Here is a 19,577-nt window from a genome sequence, read left to right on the forward strand (position 1 = left end):
GCTAAGGTTCTTGGGCTGGAGCTGAAGTAACCTACTAAGCCTGTCAGTGGTCCAGTATATGATTTCATGTCTTCTACCTCTTCTTCAACCCCTGCAGCTTTACTGATGCTACCAGTCCTGGTCATTTCAGCAAAATCTGCTTGGGAGGCTCCTTCCTTTTCTGCATCTACTTCTCGGAGACTGGGAATTTTTTATAGACTGCAAGAGGAGTGTGAGGTTTTTATTCAAGCACACCCCACCTAATTCTTTGGTGGTAGATTGTGCACTCTCCTCTAAATCAGGAAGGAAATATTCCATTCCTCTCAATAAGGAGGGTAGGAATATGGATTCTGTAGAATGCAAAATCTATTTCTCTTCCTCCCTCTGATTTTCTCCCACCTAGACTGCAGACGTTTTCTGAAGGGCCAGAATAACCTTTTCCCTCCAGTTAGGTAACCTGGAATCTCTTCAGTCCTTCACTCACTGAAACATCACTTTGAACCCTTATCTTTGGCCCCTCTCAAATTACTCACTCTCAAAATGACATTTCTCATTGCTATCACTACCACTAGGAGATTAGCAGACTCACCACCTTAAGGATTGACGTCCCTTATACCCTAATAAGGTGGTGATGCGCTCCAACCCTGCCTTCTTATCCAAGATAGTGTTGGTCTTCTATATTAATCACATTTCCATGTGGGGTCGCCCAAGGATCTGTACTGGGACCAGTCATAAACTTGTTCGCTGATAAAGTTGCTCGTCTTTGGCAGGAGTTGGACTCCAACTGCACAGGATCCGATGAGATGACTGAGACATCATCTTGTGATGTCATCTGGGATACCTTTGAGCCTGCTGAGTACGTGGACAGGATTCTCTCTGGTATGGGTGTTGTGACGTGTAGCCTGGGCCCTTGCCCCTCCTGGCTTATTAGAGTAGCCAGCGGGAATGTAAGATCCTGGCTTCAGGAGTTAGTGAATTCTTCTCTTCGTGAGGGGTCTGTGCCGGCAGCCTTATAAGAGGCTGTGGTATGCCTTCTTTTGAAGAAGACTTCTCTCAATCCTGAGGTCCTTGATAATTATAGACCAATCTGCAACCTTCCTTTCCTTGTGAAGGTTTTGGAGAAGGTTGTATGTGCCCAGCTTGAGAGAGCTCTGGATGAAGCTGATTTTCTAGATCCTTGTCAGTCAAGTTTCAGGCCATGGCATTGGTCGCTCTGGTTGATGACTTGTATCATGACCTTGATGAGGGTAGTGCCCCTCTCTTGGTCCTTTTAGATCTCTCAGCAGCTTTCGATACCATCAACCATGGTATCCTTCTGAAGCACCTGTGCAGGCTAGGTATTGGGGGCACTGTTTTGCAGTGGTTCCGTTCCTTCTTTAGTGGGCGCTTTCAGTCGGTGTGTATTGGTGGCGAGTGCTCTGCCCTGTGGCCACTCCTTTGTGGGGTGCCTCAGGGCTCAATTTTCGCACCCATTCTTTTTAACATCTACATGAAACCGCTGGGGCAGGTCATCTGTCGGTTTGGGGTGAGATTCCATCAATACGTCATTTATACTCAATTGTATATTGCTACCCAAGGCCACTCCGGAGATGCCGTTTCTGTGCTTGCCCAGTGTTTAGAGGCTCTCAGGGTCTGGATGGGCCAAAACAGGCTCAGATTTAATCCCTTCAAGACTGAGTTGCTTTTGCTTACTCCTCGATCTGGCCAATTGCCAAGTCTGAGTCTCTCCCTGGACGGGGTTGCGCTGCCCCTGAAGGAGGTGGTCCGCGATTTGGGGGGTCCTCTGGACTTGCGGCTCCTGCTCGAGCAGCAGGTGGAGGCTGTGGCCACAGGTGCCTTTGCCCAGCTTCGGCTGGTCTGCCAGTTGCGACCCTATCTCAATCGGCAGGCCCTGGCAACAGTAACTCATACCCTCATCATCTCTCGTCTGGATTACTGTAATGCGCTCTATCTGGGGTTGCCTTTGAAGATGACCCGGAAGCTTCAGTTGGTCCAGTATGCGGCGGCCTGTCTGCTTATGGGCACTAGGAGATATGATATTGTGAAACCTCTCTTGCGGTCACTGCATTGGTTACCTATCTGCTTCTGGGTCCAATTCAAAGTGCTGGTTCTCACCTTTAAAACTCTTCAGGGCTTAGCACCTGCTTACCTTCATGACTGCCTTTCCCAGCCAGTTTTGTCCCATCCTTTGAGATCTTCTCAGGTTGCCCTTCTTTCAGTCCCTGGTCTCAAGAGAGGTCCATAGTACTAGGGCCCATGGAAGGGCTTTCTCTGTTGATGCCCCTTCACTTTTGAATCCCCCCCCAAATTCGGTCTGCCTTCTCCCTTTCAGCCTTTAAGATCTTATTGAAGATGTTTCTTTTCCACCAGGCATTTGCCCCTTAATTCTCTCTCTCTTTTTAAATTGTTAATCTTGGATGCTGTTCTTGACTGTACACTGCCCTGAGTCTGTGGATTGGGCGGTATATTAAATCTCTTAATAAATGAATGAATGAATGAATGATCTAGAAGTTGAGGTAAGCAGCGAAGTGGTCAAATTTCCCGATTACACTGAACTATTTAGGGTAGTGAAATCCACAACAGATTGTGAGAAGATCCAAAAAGATCTCTCCAAACTGGGGGAGTGAGAGATAAAATGGCAAATGCAGTTCAGTGTAAACAAGTATAAATTGATGCATATTGGACCAAAAAACCCGCCAACTTCACATATACACTGATGGGATCTGAGCTGTTGGTGACTGACAAAGAGAGAGATCTTGGGGTTGTGGTGGGCAGCTCATTGAAAGTGTTGACCCAGTGCACAGCAGCTGTGAAAAAGGCAAATTCCATGCTAGGGATAATTAGGAAGGGGATTGGAAATAAAAATGCTAATTTTATCATGCCCTTATACAAACCTATGGTGCAGCCACATTTTGAGTACTGTGCACAGTTTTGATCACCGTATCTTAAGGAGGACACTGTAGAACTGAAAAAGGTGCAGAAGAGGGCAACCAAGACGATAATGGCCCTGGACCAACTTCCTTATAAGGCATGGCTACAGCATCGGGGGCTCTTTAGTTTGGAAAAGAGGTCACTATAGAGAGACATGATAGAGATATATAAAATTATGCATGGAGCAGAAAGAGTGAACAGAGAAATTTTTCACCCTCTCTCACAACACTAGAACCAGATGTCATCCCATTAAACTGAAGGTTGGGGAATTCAGGATTGACAAAAGGAAGTACTTTTTCACACAGCGCATAATTAACCTATGGAATTCTCTGTCACTGGATGTGGTGATGGCCACTCTTGGATGGCTCTCTAAAAGGGGCTTAGACAAAGTCATGGAGGACAGGTCTATCAATGACTACTAGTCTGGGGGCTATAGGCCATCTCCAGCCTCAGAGGTAAGACGCCTCTAAATACTAATTGCAGGGGAGCAACAGCAGGAGAGAGGGCAAGCCCTCACCCGCTGCCTGTGGGCTTCTCGGAGGCTTCTGGTGGGCTACTGTGTGAAACAAGATGCTGGACAAGATAGGCCTTGGGCTTGATCCAACAGGGCTGTTCATATGACATTATCTTGCCCAGTTATTTTGCTCTAATCCAGTGTCACCCGTTGAACGTTCCTTGCATTCCTTGGACGTTTGGAGGGCCATTTTGTTTTACATGGCCCACACAAAAGATTTTAGGCATTTCAACAGACTGTAACTTTTGAAGATCCGACTAAAGGCCAACCCATCTCCAGACTCTCCTGCTCTGTTATGCAAAACAAGGTCTCCCTCTGCTTTCTGCTATCAAGGTTTATTCCATGAGGGCAGTGGCCACTTCAGCTGCTCACCTGTCTGGAGTTAGCTTCACTAAAATCAGCAAGTCTGATACCTGATCTTCTGACCATCCCTTTATTATACATTACGCCCTTGATATTTGTTCTGCGGCTGCTACTGGTTTCAAGTGCACAGTCCTTAAGAAGGTTATTTAAATCCCGCCTCTTTTCTTTGGGGAGCTAGCTAATTGTCCATGTTGAGAATGATACCGGACCCAGGTTGCTCGCCTGTAATCTTGGATGGACCGGTATCATGAGCAACACCCACCCAGCTTCCCCGTTCACCGCATACTTTTACCTTCTTTCCTTACCTGTCTCTTCTGATGAAGCTTCAGTTTAACAGCAGCCATCCAGGAACTGAGGGAAACCATTATCTGGCGCCAAAGATACAGGGCATGCTCCATGCATGAAGGGCGTGGCTAGAGAGCGCGTCAAGGAGCTAGTGTATCCTTCCATAGGAGCAGCTGTGCAAGCACAGAGCCTATGTTGTGAATGATACTAGACCACCAAAAGATCAACATACAGGTTAACAACCTGCTTTTTGTTCTCCACTTTATCTATCTTATTTTCATACTGCTTGATATGTACATTTCTAGGCAGTATACAAAATTTAAAACAATATAAAAAGTAATAAATTAAAATCTACAAAACACAATAAAACAGTTATTAAAACAAATTACTAAAATTCTAATTAAAAGCCTGCGAGAACAGGTGAGTCTTGAAGGTCTTCCTGAAAACAAACAGAGAAGGGGATGCTCTTATTTCAGTGGGGATTATATTCCAAAGCCTCGGGGCAGCCACAGAGAAAGCTCCGTCGTGGCTCGCCACCAGAGGAGCCGGGGGTAACCAGACCTCTCCAGAAGATGGTAACAGGAGGCAAGGTTCATGACAAGGAAGGCGCTCTCTTAAAAATCCTAGGCCCAAACTGTTAAGGGCTTTATAGGTAATAACCAACACTTTGTATTTTGCCCCGAAACATATCGACAGCCAATGCCGTTCTTCTAAAATTGGTATTAAGTGGTCCCTTCGTGTTGTCCCGGAGACCAGTCTGGCTGCCGCATTCTGTACCAATTGTAGTTTCCAGACTACATACAAAGGCAGCCCCAAGTAGCATGCAATATAGTAGTCAAGCCTGGAGGTTACCAGCATATGTCCCACTGATTTAAGGTCATTTACCAACAGAAATGGACGCGGCTGACATATCAGCCGAAGCTGATAAAAAGTGCTCCTGGGCACATTAATACTGTAGAGCCTCCCCAACCCCTCTAGGGCGACAGCATGGAAAGGAGCAGTCATCTCACTCACCCATGCAGTTCTCTGCACTGCTTCCCAAGAGTTTGGGTACTTAAATTCATGCGATTTCTGCATCGTGGATGGATACCATTAATGTGTATCCATTTGGCTAAAAGACCGTGCGTTAGGTTTGTACATAATATTAATATTTTGCATTTCCAGATCACTTTTAAAGTTCATCATACTTCACATCTACTAAATAATCAATTCAACAGCCTTGCAATGCTGACCAATATTCCTATGCCACATTGCAGGCTGAAAGTAAGTTCCTTAGGCAAGCCAATCTAGTGAGTCCATGGCCATGATGAGATTTAAACTGTCAATCTTATCGATCACAACTCTGTCTTTTAGCCACTGTGCTACACCATTTCTTCTTGTTGCTTTGTTACAGGGAGCATTGCTGTCACTAATGGCTAGTTAATGGCAGTTCCTGTTACTTCATTTGAATTAAAATACATTTCCCAGCCATTTAATTTGGCCCTTGTTAGTAGGCCTTCAGTTTGTGGAAGAACAGTGTGGTTCCTTCCCCTTTACCACATGCAGAATGGCCAGTGCATGTAAACTCTCATCCCTTTATGTTTATATTTTTATGCCATATTTTATCCAAAGAGGTCAGAGTGGCACATATGGTCCCTCCCCATTTTATTCTTGCAACAGCCTTGCCATGCTGTGGGGCATCATTTCACAAAATTAATCTAATGAATGCATACAATACCAGTCATATTGGGCATTTTCAAAGATGTAAATTTTTTTTAAAAAAAGAAAGCTATAGCCATTTTCTCATGTTCTCTCCACCCATATGTATTCAGTTAATGCATGATGGGGAAAACAGTATCGGAGTAACCAGCCCAATCTCTGATCTCCATGTGTCCACTGTCCCTTCCAGCCACTTGTGCAGCCTGAGTGTGAAACCTAATCCCATTCTTTGGGTTAGGGTAAGTAAGCACTCCAATATCATGGATTCACTATTGGCAGAACTTGCCTGGAACATAACCCCTTCAGTATTGGAGGGTTTCCTGTATTCCAATAGAAATATAGTAAAATCAAGTAAAATTTTGAATTAATTTGAATATAATATATAAACTAACAGCACAATCCCATGCATGGTTTTGGAAGCAAGTCCCATCATGTTAAGACACTTACCTTGGAGTAATTTGGGTTTAGTTTTATTGGGTTTGGGTTTAATTGTATTGGGGCTTTTTTCTAGTCAAAATTAAGTTCAAATACTTTTTTGACTTTTTTGAAACATATATGTATTTTTCCAAGGTTTTAAAAATGTGTTAAAGTATTTTTAATTGGTTTTAAATGCTTCTGAACTGTTTTAAAATTGTTTTTATATTGTTTTTAAGCAGTGTATTTTAAATGGTGTTTGTTTTTATGTGTGTTAAACTTGTGCACTGCCCAGAGCCTTTGGCAGTCTAATAAATAAATAAATAAATAAAATAAGGAGGCATGTAAAATTAATGCTGCATGTGGGTTTTTTTGTTCTTGTTTGCTAAACAGAAGTCAAACAAGCTAAACAGTTCTCAGTTGACCTAGGCTAGGCATTGGAAAACCTTCCATTTCAAAATGTTCCGGTTACATAGGAAGCTGCCCTATCCGAAGTCAAACGATCGATCCATCTGGCTCAGTATTGTCAACTCTAGCTGGCAGTAGCTCTCCAAGGTTTCAGGCAGGCCTCTTTCCCAGCCCTAGCTGGAAACACCAGGAATTCAACCTGGACCTTCTGCATGCAAAGCAGATGCTCTGCCACTGTGAACTAGGGCCCCAAACAGTAAACCTGCATGACTGCAATCCTGTGAAGCAGGTTAGCTTGAGAATGAATGATGAGGCCAAGGTCTCCACCAGAGAGTGTAGTGACTGAATTAGCATTTCACCGCAGCTTTTTCTCTCCAAAGTCCCAACTCAATTTGCTACAAGACTGGTTCTTCAGGTGCCAATTTGGAGTGTCCTATAATATAAGATAATCTGCGTGGGGTGGGGAGTATGTCTTTCCTCCACATTGCCACAACCCAAGTAGATAACAAATACCGAGAGATATAAGTGTTGGGCGGTATAGATAGATAGATAGATAGAATAAAGATATCTGAACCAGGGCTTGGTCTTCTCTTGTCATTTCCCAAGAAGTGGATCTGTAAAGTTAAAGCTCTGAAATTTCCATTCCAAATTGTTTCCCCAAATATTTAGGAAGAAGAAAGGAAGCGATTAGAGGAAGTGGAACGCCAGCGTCGAGAGAGACGATATATCCTACCTGATGAGCCTGCAATCATTGTACATCCCAACTGGGCAGCAAAAAGCGGAAAGTTTGACTGTAGTATTATGTCACTTAGTGTTCTTCTGGATTACAGGCTTGAGGATAACAAAGAACATTCCTTTGAGGTAGACCTTTTACATATTTTCCTTTGTATTTCTTAATGTCACTATATTGATTTTTAAAAATAGGTTCATATTGGTTTAGTAGGCATGGACTGGTAAACCTCAGATCTGGTTCGTGATCCGTTCAATCCATTAGAATGGGTTCTGCACCTGCACAGAAACCTCTCTGTGTTGAGTTCCACAGCTCCTTTTTGGCGCCTGCGGCCCGCTCCACGTGGCTATTTAAGGCGGGAGGAAACGCAAGCACCTCAGTTCCTTTGCAACTGCCGTAGAGATCGCTCACTGGATTTCTGTGGCTCCTTCGTATTGGTTCCTTTTTTGCTAAGTGTTCTACTGTTACCTACTTGAATTTGACCCGGACTGTTTTCTGACTATTCTTTGGCTTTCTGGTTTGGACTGACGGATATTGGTTTTGAACTCAGACCGCTACTGTTTTGTCTCCTGTTACTGCTTCCATTTGACGAAATATCAGACTGATTTCTGGCTATTTGACCACGGACTGTTTGAGGAGTGAGTACTATGGATACCCCGAAAGGGAAAAAGACCTTTAAATGCTGCACTAAGTGCAACACAAAGTTGCCCTCACAAGACAGCCATAGTTTGTTTACTGTGTTTGGGGGAAGCCCACATTATTTCGGCCTGCAAAATCTGTCAGTCCTTCTCAAAACAAACAAGGAGAAATAGGGAACTCCTTTTAAGGGCGGCATTTTATGATGATGTATTAGCTGCACCCTCTTCATCGAAATCTCCTCAGATGCAAGGCATGAGGGCCCTGGGTTCGGCCCAATCTAAAACCTCTACGCCCTACATGACGACCCCTAAAAAGAGGCTGTGTGACAAAATGGTGACTGCAGGCGAGCCTGCTAAAAAACACGGAGCACAGCGGAGATTATCAGATTCGATGCCGTCTCCAAGGTCTGCTTAGGATGTAATCTTTGTCTCGGTATTGACAGCACCACCGACGTTGAGAAAATCGACTCCAGAACCTTCGATGCCAAAAACTCCACTGTGCCCGACATCAACGGCGACAACTTCAATGCCAAAAATATTTCAGCATTGACAACTTTGATGCCAGAAACTGCTTCGACATAGAGTCAGCTGGCAAAAACATCCTCGACGTCGAAGCAACATAGGCCATCGATGCCGATGGAAGCATCGGAGCAGTTTTCAATAGAACAACAGCTCACAACATCGATCGCTTTGACAGTTCAGCCCACACCGGCATCGGCGCTCTTGATACCGACTACTCGAGACCTAGTGCCTGCACCTACACTTATTTGATCCCCTTCGGCATCGAGGGATGGGGAGCAGCCGTCAACCTTGAACACTCCGGCTAACGTCACCAGTCTGACCCCTATGGTTCCGAGCTCCTATGACATTCACCCTGGAGGAAGCTGACATCTCGGATACTGAGGTACCGTCTTTGGATCCTCTTCTGAAAATGTTGGATTTGACAACAACCACCCCCTCTACGTTTCATTGATTCCCACGTTCCGAAGATGAGGCGGCTCCTGTTACCAACGTTCCTCCACAGCTGCTGACTGCTGCTCAGCTCGCCATGACTACACCATGGCACAGCTTCAGCCACCCTGTGTCTCCATCAAGAGAAACGGCGCTACCAGGAACCACTTCGTCGGGTGCGTCCTATGACTTCCAGGAAAACCACGCTTGGAGGAAAGGAATTTCCACAATCCAAGGGCCTCAAAGCACCCCTTCTGTGCTACCCATCCACCCACTCTCAGCAGGGGATGCACTGCCTGCTCCTGTGAAGGTGTGTACCAATGCATGGACTCAAACCCGAGTTCCACTAGGCATACTCAGACTACATTGAGACACTTTACCACAGCAGCAGCACAGACTGAACCCATACCAGTGCCTGTTCCTCCACTAACATCACCATGGACAGACCCATCGCACCACTCTCTTTCTGACCCTGATTCAGAGTATAGTCATCATGGCTCTTCCGACTTCGAATCGGATACTGAAACAGTAGAAGCCGACCCATCTCCAGATGTCGCCACACCAGCACACGTTTCACCAACAGAGGAGCTTAAAGCATATCATTCTCACGTGAAACAAATGGCCTCTGTGTTAGGGCTGGATCTATCTTCACAACTGAAGACCAACAACAATCCAGTATACAATTTTATGGCTCAGTCTCAATCTGCTCAATCTGTTGCTCTACTGTTACTTCCTATCATCTCCAATGCAGCGCAGTGCGCGTGGCAAGTTCCACATACGTCTACGCCTACTTCCAAACAACTGGAATGCCTCTATTGAGTGCAGGAGCAGGATAATACGTACCTGTATAAGCATCCGGTCCCAAACTCACTGGTTATCGATTGTGCAACCACCTCCAGATCCGGAAGGAGGCACACTACTCCTGCGGATAAAGAAGGCAAGAAGTTGGACATGATGGGAAGGAAACTCTACTCCACCTCTCGTCTTTCTGTTAAGGTGGCTAGTTATTCTGCATGCATGGCGAAATACAGTTATTGCATCTGGGAGAACCTGAAGAAGGACTTAGATATGTTGTCTCCAGAGGAACTGAAAATTAGATTCCAAAAGATACTGCAAAAGGCATGTGATCTTACTTGTCAGCAATTGAGCATGGCAAAGCACTTGACAGAGTCTGAATCCTTGTCCATCACTAAGGCCATTATCCTCTGTCGTGGTTGAGATCAACTGCCCAGCAACAAGACGTGAAAGATAAAATAGAAGATCTGCCATTTGATGGTAAAGGCCTCTTTTCAGAGGAGACTGATGCAACCATGGAGAAATGAAAAAATCAAAGTTCACAGCCAAAATTTTCACATCTTCTGTGTCTGCATCAACATCCTATGGTGGTAAACAACGATCCTTCTATCACCCCCGGTCCACATATAGACAGCAGGACAGACGGGGCTACCGTAAGTCCTATCAGCCTTTCAATAAGCTCCCAGCACAACAGCGGGGCAAGTTTACCTCAAGTCAACATTAACAAGCAGATGGAGGGAAACAAACAGCGGCTTTGAGGTTCAGGACAGCCCATCGCGATTACCTGGGACACTCCTTTATTCCCCCTCCCAAAATATCAGGGAGGACATAGTTCCAGCCTACAAAATCTCGCAGTCGGCCCCACTAGCCACCAACTCCATCCTGTTGGCAAGTTATGCGCAATCATGGTGCCACATAACATCAGATCGGTGGGTTTTGAAGATTATCACATCAGGCTATGCAATACAATTCAAGACTTGCCCATCATTCAGGGGCATCCACTTCACAAAACCGACGCCGGCCCTGCTTCAGGAGGTCCAGGAATTACTACACAAAAAGGCAATAGTCCCAGTGTGGTGAGCACAGCGACGGGAGGGGTTTTACTCTGGTTATTTCCAAATCCCAAAGAAGGGTGGCAGCATTTGACCAATTATGGACTTAAGGCATCTGAACAAGTTTGTCCATGTGAAAAAGTATTGGATGACAACGCTACAAGACATCCTACCGCTTCTACATCAGGAACGTTGGCTTGTGATGTTGGATTTAAAGGATGCCTATTTTCACATAGGAATCTGCCCATCCTTCCAGAAGTATCTAAGGTTTACTGTGGGGTCCACGATTTACCAATAACAGGTTCTGCCATTTGGGCTCTGCACTGCCCCCCGTGTCTTTACCAAGTGCATGGCGGTGGTCGTAGCCCACTTGAGAACAAAGGGACTGAACCTGTATCTCTACCTCGACGATTGGCTCCTTTAATCAAAAGACAAAGAAGAGCTAGTTTTGCAGATACAGTACATGTTGCAACGTCTTCCAGGACCTTGGAATACAAGTCAACTGGAAAAAGTCCAACCTGACACCATTGACTATCATATCGTACATTGGAGCAGTGCTGGATGCTGCGCTGGGGCGAGCGTTTCTACCAGAAGATCATTACCAAGCCATCACACTACTGGTGCAGCAGTTTCAAACCATTCCCTTGCAAGACTGGATTACTGTAATGCGCTCCATTTGTGGTTGCCCTTGTATGTGGTCCGGAAACTACAGTTGGTTCAGAATGCGGCAGCCAGGCTGTTCTCTGGGTCATCTAGGAGAGACCATATCACTCCTGTATTGAAGGAGTTACACTGGCTGCCGATATGTTTCTGGGCAAAATACAAGGTGTTAGTTATAACCTATAAAGCCCTAAACAGCTTGGGTCCTGGGTATTTAAAAGAACTTCTTCTTCGTTATGAACCCCGCTGCCCATTGAGATCATCAGGAGAGGTCCATTTGCATTTGCCACCAGCTCATCTGGAGGCTGCTCAGGGACAGGCCTTCTCCGTTGTTGCTCCGGGGCTTGGGAATGCACTCCCTAGTGAAATTAAGAGCCTCCCCATCTCTGACAATTTTTAAAAAGTCTTTAAAGACTCATCTGTTCACCCAGGCTTTTAACTGATGTTGTTTTGATTGTTTTTAAAGTTGTTTTAGAATATTGTTTTTAAAAATTTAAATTGTTCTGTTTTAAATTTCTTGTTTTTGTTTTTAACTAATGTTTTAATGTTGTTTTTATCTTGTTGTAAATCGCCCAGAGATGTAAGTTTTGGGCGTTAAATAAATAAATATGTTAAATAATATGTTAAATAAATCTATATATATATATTTCTCCTGGGTGTGCCCAGGAGAAATGCGTCCCGGCAGCCCAGCTGATTGGCTGGGCTGCGGGGGCGCCTGATTGGTCCTGGCGCACCCAGGAGAACGGCGGCGGCCATGGCCGGGGAGCCAGGCGGGCCCGGCCGTGGAGGCGAGGCGGCGGGCCTGGCCGGGCCCGGCGGCACCCCTGGGCCCGGCCGTGGCGGCGGGCCCGGCGGCGGCAGCAGCACTCTCCGGCGGCGGCGGGGGCACCCTCGGGCCCGGCCGCGGCAGCACCCTCGGGCCCGGCCGCGGTGGCAAGGCGGCGGGCCCGGCCGCAGCGCAGGCGGCGGTGGGCCCGGCCGCACTAGAGGCACAGATGCTCTGTGCCCGGGCCCACTAGTAAATAAATAAGTGGCGTGTCAGATTCAGCGTCTGTTAGGTCTGATGGTCTCTTGCAAAGCAACTGTGCATTACACCCAGTTGAAAATGAGAAGACTACAGCTGTGGTTCTAGTCATCTTTCAATCTGCTCAGGAACAACCCAGCAAGCCGACTGCTCGTGCCAGTGCCGATCTTTCGCTCACTGTCCTGGTGGTCGCAGAGGTCCAACCTTCTCAGTGGAGTACCATTTCAGGCACAGCCTCCGTCAGTATGGGTCACGACAGATGCCTTGCTCCAAGGATGGGGTGTGCATTGCAATGCAACTACGACTCAGGGCCTCTGGACTCGTATCCAGCGCCAACTACACATAAATTTTCTGGAGTTGTTAGCAGTTTTCCAATCAATGAAAGCCTTCCTTCCAATGGTGCAGGGCCGTGTTGTTCAGCTGCAACTAGACAACACTACTGCCATTGCCTACCTCAACAGGCAAGGGGGAACAGTCTCCAGCTCACTTTGTGTACTGAGTATTCAGAGTTGGCATTGGTGCATCCGGAACAGTATTACCCCTGTGGCAATCCACATCAAGGGGACAGACAGCATTCTGGCGGGTGGCTTCAGCTGCTCATTTTTGATGGAAACCCGACATGAGTGAAAACTGAACAACGTTTACCTTCAGAGAATCTTCGAATTCTAGGGTCACCTGGAGGTTGACTTGTTTGCTACAGCTCAGAACACAAAGTGCAAGCTGTTCTGCTCCAGAGCGGGACACGATCCACGTTCCTTGAGGGACGCTTTCCAACTGGACTGGTCACTCCATCCAACTTACATGTTTCCCCCTTACCATTCGTGAGCAGGGTAGTAGCACGGCTCCTCGGCAGCCATGTGCAGTGCAACTTGATCACCCCTTGGTGGCCATGCCAAGCATGGTTTCCTCATTTACTCAGAAAAGACTGCCGAACTGTCCAGATCTACTGATTCAAGAGGGCGGTCTAGTTCTGCACCCTGAGGTTCTCACACTGCAACTGACAGCGTGGCAGATTGACTGTTGAAAAGGATCCTGCTGAATGAGCGTAAACCATTTATGAGAAAAAACTATGCCAGTAAGTGGAGGAGATTTACTGCCTACGCAAGGGACCATGGCTTCCCTCCTAAAAGTGCTAACATCCTGGATGTCTTGCTCTATCTCACGACCCTAAAGACATCTAAGCTCTCCAATGTGTCCATAAGGGTCCACCTTGCTGCCCTATTGTTCAGGCATCCTGGCTGGGATGGCAAAACATTGTTCTCTCCTCCTTCATGCAAGAGTTTCTTGAAAGGCCTCACATCTCTATCCACCTGTCCATAAACCTCTAGAACAATGGAGTATCCCTTTGGTCCTCCCCGCTCTGACAGAAACACCATTCGAACCCATGAGTTCCACTATGTTAAAACATATATCCTTAAAAGCAACTTTCTTGGTGGCCATCACCACTGCTCGCAGAGTGAGTGAACTTACTGCATTCCGGATGGATATACCTTATACCCAATTCTACCCGGATAAGGTTCTCCTGCGCCCGGACATTACCTTTTTACCTAAGGTCATGACTGATTTCCATGTTAATCAGGACATTGTACTGCCCACCCAGTTGCCATCCACGCCTTTGGAGAAGGCACTCCATTCTCTAGATGTCCGCAGGGCTCTGCTTTATTATCTCTTTAGGATGAAGCCATTCTGAACATCAAAGAGACTGATTATATCCTACAAGGGCCATAATATGGGTCAAGCATTGTCCAGACAGAGGCTTTCACATTGGCTAGTGGAAACCATTCGCCTGGCCAACTCCATTCCAAAAGTCCATCATAGCACATTCCACAAGAGCTTATGGTGCATCTGCAGCCTTTTTATCTGGCATTTCCTTTCAGGATATCTGTAAGGCTGCCACTTGGTCCTCTGAACAGCCTTTTGTGAAACACTGCGCAAGTGACCTACGTTCTGCTGCAGAGGTGAATTTTGGGAGAGCTGTTCTAAAAAGGGTGTTACAGTGACTCACTGATTCCTTCTCCTTTTGGAGCTAACTAAACACCCATTCTAATGGATTCAATGAATCATGAACCAGATAAACAGGTTGCTCACCTGTAACTTATGATCTGGTAGTGATCCGTTGACATCCATTAGACTCTCCTGGACCTCCCCTCCACGGTGGAACTTAGATACAGTAGAACTCACCTAGTCGTCATAACGTCTGACTGCTTCAGTGGTCTCCAAGGAACTGAGGTGCCCGCGTTTCCTCCTGCCTTAAATAGCTACGTGGTCACATGGGGCTGGGCGCAGGCATCGAAAAGGAGCTGTGGAACTCGACACCAAGAGGCTTCCGTGCAGGCGCAGAACCCATTCTAATGGATGTCAACTGATCACTACCAGATCATCAGTTACAGGTGAGCAACCTATTTTTATTCTTGAGGCAAACTAAAAAGAAAATAATAATACTGAAAGGAAAACAGCATCAACAAACAAATGTTTGCTAAATAGTATTATCAGCTGTGATGATGATTTACATTTCTATCCCGCTCTTCCTCCAAGGAGCCCAGAGCGGTGTACTACATACTTAATTTTCTCCTCACAACAACCCTGTGAAGTAGGTTAGACTGAGAGAGAAGTGACAGGCCCAGAGTCACCCATCTAGTATCATGGCTGAATGGGGATTTGAACTTGGGTCTCCCCAGTCCTAGTCCAGCACTCTAACCACTACACCACCCTGGCTCTCCTCTGTGATTGAGGATTGCTCACAAAATTATATTTATAAATATTAATTATGGAAATTCTTTTCAAATGCAAGCATAATATCTGCTTTATGGGTTTTGAGGAAATACTGTGTGCTTTCTTTAGACTAGTTTAGAGGTCTTGCAGAGCCAGGACTGAATACTTGTTTTATGCAGCGTCCCTTAATTTTGGGCGTTTGTATTTCTCTACCCTGCCCCAAGTGTGCACATGAGGGGAGTAAAGATTCTACTGCCAATCCTCATTTATAACAAGCAGTGTTGGCTTATTCTAATTAAAGTTTAAAAATAAACCAGGATTTGAAGCTTCATGGTATATTTGCAGACTTTGGCTAGAATAAATGCCCAGTTTGGATGTTGGAATGGATCCTGAATTGTTGTAATCAGCAGAAGAAGAACCCTTCCTTGTGCATACCTGATGGTAAGGGACATTTCATGAAAGCAGAATTCAGACTCAATTTACCCTGCTAACTGGACAAAGAGGAACCTTTTAAAATGGTGACTAGTAATTCTTAATGGTAACAGAAGGAAAGCAACTGTCCATATTCAACCCTAGCCCAGCAACTTTTCAGTGACTGTTGCTGGTGTCTGCTTTATATTTCTTTTTAGATTGTGAGCCCTTTGGGGACAGAAAACCATCTTATTCTTTTTCTTTGTAAACCACTTTGAGAACTGTGATGGTTGGAAAGCGGTATATAAAAGTTCTTAATAATAATGTGCTGTCTAAATCGAGTCTTTCTGGCTTTGAACTTTTTATTTTATTTATTTGCTTATCAAATTGGTATGCCAGATTTCCATCTCTGGGTGGCTTACAACAACATAAAAACAAACCAAAACACAAAAGTAAAAACCTTAAAACAATTTAAAACCACAATTAAATTAAAAGGCTTGGGTGAAAAGGTAGGTCTTTAATTACTTTTTTAAAGTTGTCAGAGATGTGGAGGCTCCCATTTCAGCTGGGAGTGCATTCCAGAGTGTTGGGGCAGCAACAGAGAAGGCCCGCCTCTGCATAGCCACCAGACCTGCAGGTGGACCTCTCTAGATCTCAATGAGCAATGAGATAACCTTATTCCACGTCTTCATTTTGTGAAGAGGCAATTGCTTATGTCAGACTAAGAAAAACAGGTGCATTTCACCAAGCAGGGTTGCTATGAAACATCTATTCATTTACCAAGATAGACTTAATGCATTCCTGTCATAGTAAGTCCCTTTCCTTTACTGTATCCTGGATTCTCAGGCCTAGCCCCCACTCACCCATCCATACAAACTTTCGTTGGCTACATAGTGGTTTCCAAATAGGGACTGCTCTTTAAAAGAGTTTAAGTTTGTCATGGGGTGTCCTTGAGCAAGTTTCTTTTCTCTGTTTTAGTTACTCCACCTGTAAAAAGAGGGTAATGGTGATCTACCTTATGGGGTTTTTGTTTCAGCAAAGCAAAAGATTGTAAATGTTTAGTTTTAGATGTCAGATTAACTTAGTTTTATTTGCTCATGCTTTTAACATTTAGGGATTCTGATTGTATTGCTGCTATTGAATTTTAATATTCTGGGGTAACAGTTAACTTATTGATGTTTCTTGTGCAGGTTTCATTATTTGCAGAACTCTTCAATGAAATGCTTCAAAGAGATTTTGGTGTCCGCATCTACAGATCACTGTTGTCCCTTCCGGATAAGGAAGATAAAAAAGATAAAAAGAACAAAAAAGATGAGAAAAAAGAGAGAAAGGAAGAGCGAGATGATGAAAATGATGAGCCAAAGCCCAAAAGAAGAAAATCTGGAGATGAGAAAGATAAAAAAGATGAGAGAGATGAGAGAAAGGTCAGTGGCTGTTTTTTTGTGTTTTTTTAAAAATCAGCTGTCTGGCTTGAGTAGCTTGTGTGAGAGCATTGTGACCAAATTGTATTCCTTTATATTACAAAACTTATATGTTCTTGATGTTTTGATATATATTCAGATCATCTCTGAAAGAAAGTCTGCACTTGCTTTCTTTCCCTTTTAAAAAGTTCAAATCTTTTTAGATCAGCATGCCAAAAGGCATATTTTTTCAAACTAGGGTGTGGCTCCAACAATGTTTTCAGACTGTTTGCTCATGTTTCAAACTAGGCCCCTATGTCAGCTAAGCACACCTGGACCCCTAAGTGAGGTTATAGCCCAGCCACTGCTCCTGTTTCTGTCTTCTCCTGTAAGGAAGAGTGAAGACTGAGCGCCAGGTGTCTGTCTTGTTGGAAAACCTTTTGCACCTAGTTACTAAAAGATCTTTAACTTGGGTATTTTAACCTTGTTTTAAACTTGAGGATTTTAAAACAATTTTGCCAGAACCTGGATTGTATTAAAATATGAGAATTAATTACAGAGAGAAGATAAGAGGAAAGATGATTCTAAAGATGAAGATGAAATGGAAGATGACAATAATCAAGAAGAATATGATCCAATGGAAGCTGAAGATGCTGAGGATGAAGATGATGGTATATTGGGAATGATTATCTTAAAATGCAAGAGACTTGTGTTTTGGGTGGTATACAAATAGGTTTAAATAAATAAAAGGGAGTAGATGGAGATCCGTGCTCTTTATGAGCAGAATTGCAGAACCTTCAGTTTCACTTATTCTTCTTTCTATGGCACTAGCCTTGAAATGTTTAATGAATATAGTATTCCTTGTATATTTTGATGTGAAAATTTGACTTGTAATATTACCATTATTACTTAAGGACATGTGCCAAAGTGGACCAAAAGAAAACTGCTGCCTTTTTTGGTGCACCTGGTTTTTGACAGAATTACTCTTGCTTTTATTTTTGTTTATACATATGGAAGCCCTTATTGAGAAACACTGAGAAAAACACATTTTCATTCAATTATATATTTATGGTCACAATGTGATTCTCTAAAGTGCTATAAATATGCTAAAAGTAATTTGCTTCCATAGATAGGGACGATGAGGAAATAAATAGGCGAGATGACAGAAGAGACGGAAACCGGCATTGCAAAGAGAGATCTTCTAAAGATAAGGTATTTAGTGTTGTGAGTTATTTATCATCAGCTAAATAAGATGCTGAAGAAGTTGGTGGTTGCTTAAGTAATCATGGGGCAAAGCCAGAGCCAGCCTACCAAAACAGACTTCAAACTATGCAGGCAGCTTAACATGAACTTGGCCCTCATGTTGCTGAGTCTTGTCTTTTGTGTTGTATCATCTCTTTTTCTGAATTGGTGGTCAGAATACCTAACTAGATCATTCCACAGGAGGGTCAAGAAATTGTTTTTCTAAGCCTATTAAAGCTGGAAGACTGGATCTCCCTGAGGGACATCAGAGGTGTCAGTGCCTCTGAAAAGCTATACTTCCTGTTGCTATAAAGGAAGTATTGGAGAAACGTATGTTTGAAGAAGCCCTGGTGACAAACTATTATCACACAATGTCAGTTCTTTCATTCTTGGGCATGGTGTTGGAACATGTAGTGGGTGTCAGCTTCAGGCATTATGGATGACACCAATTAGCTGGTTCATTTGCAGTCTGAGTTTTGTCCTAGTCTGGAGAATGAAATGTCCTTATCACTGAACTGCCCTGGGAAATGGATAGGGCAGTGCAGTGCTGTTCGTTCCATTGGACCTCTCAATAGCATTTGATACCATCAATTGCGGTATTTTCCAGGGTCAGCAGGACTGGATAGGGCCTAGGACACACTGTTTTTTGATAGCTTGGGTTTTTCTTAGAATAATGTTCCTGTTCCACTGCATGGCTTTTGGCCTGCAGGGTATAACAAAGATCCATCTTGTTTCCATACTTTTTTATATATGCATGAAACTGCTGGGAGAGGTCATTTAGAGGTTTGGCATGAAGTGTCACGGGTATGTTGATAACTGGCTCTCATTTCCATCTTCTAATCCTGGTGGAGGCGGTGAACACTTTGAACTTGTGTCGGGCTCAGTTCTGGTATGGAATAGGGACAAATAAACTGAAATTTAAGGTGGTTAGGATGAATGTACTGTTGGCTCAGGGGTTTTGTCAATCTGAATGAAAGTATACAGTGTGTCCTAGATAGGGTTACTACCCAAAGGAAGGACCAAATTTGGGCACTGTCTTTGGATGCTCAGGTGGTGTCTGTAGCTAAGCACATTTGTTACCAGCTTTGTCTAGTTCTGCAGTTGCAGCCTTACCTAGAGAAAGCTGATCTGATCTCAGTTATGCATGCTTTCATTATGTACAGATTTGACTATCATACTGTCTATGTGGAGCTGCCTTTAAAGGCAGTCCGGAAACAGCAACTAGTATAAAATGCTACCACCAGAATGCTGACTGATATGTGATTGTACTCCTGACCTTTTATCAGTTTACATTTGTTATGGGTTTTGATTTTAAAACTCCTAACGGCCTAGAATCAGGTTACCTGAAAGACTGCCATTGCAAACTTGTC

The 19,577-nt window shown here is 44.4% G+C and overlaps 1 protein-coding gene across 4 annotated transcripts in view; it reads left to right on the forward strand.

Annotated features, from left to right (window-relative positions):
• The window catches only part of CCAR1 (cell division cycle and apoptosis regulator 1), a 69,840-nt gene that overhangs the window by 43,323 nt on the left and 6,940 nt on the right, over positions 1-19,577 (forward strand). For all 4 annotated transcript variants that reach the window (XM_053309522.1, XM_053309525.1, XM_053309523.1 and 1 more), the window contains exons 17-20: positions 7,262-7,453; positions 16,756-16,989; positions 17,525-17,636; positions 18,095-18,177. In XM_053309522.1, coding sequence (XP_053165497.1) covers positions 7,262-7,453; positions 16,756-16,989; positions 17,525-17,636; positions 18,095-18,177 — 621 coding nt within the window. The remainder of the gene's footprint in view (positions 1-7,261; positions 7,454-16,755; positions 16,990-17,524; positions 17,637-18,094; positions 18,178-19,577) is intronic.

The sequence above is a fragment of the Hemicordylus capensis genome, chromosome 3 (assembly GCF_027244095.1).
Source record: "Hemicordylus capensis ecotype Gifberg chromosome 3, rHemCap1.1.pri, whole genome shotgun sequence".
Lineage (NCBI taxonomy): Eukaryota > Metazoa > Chordata > Lepidosauria > Squamata > Cordylidae > Hemicordylus > Hemicordylus capensis.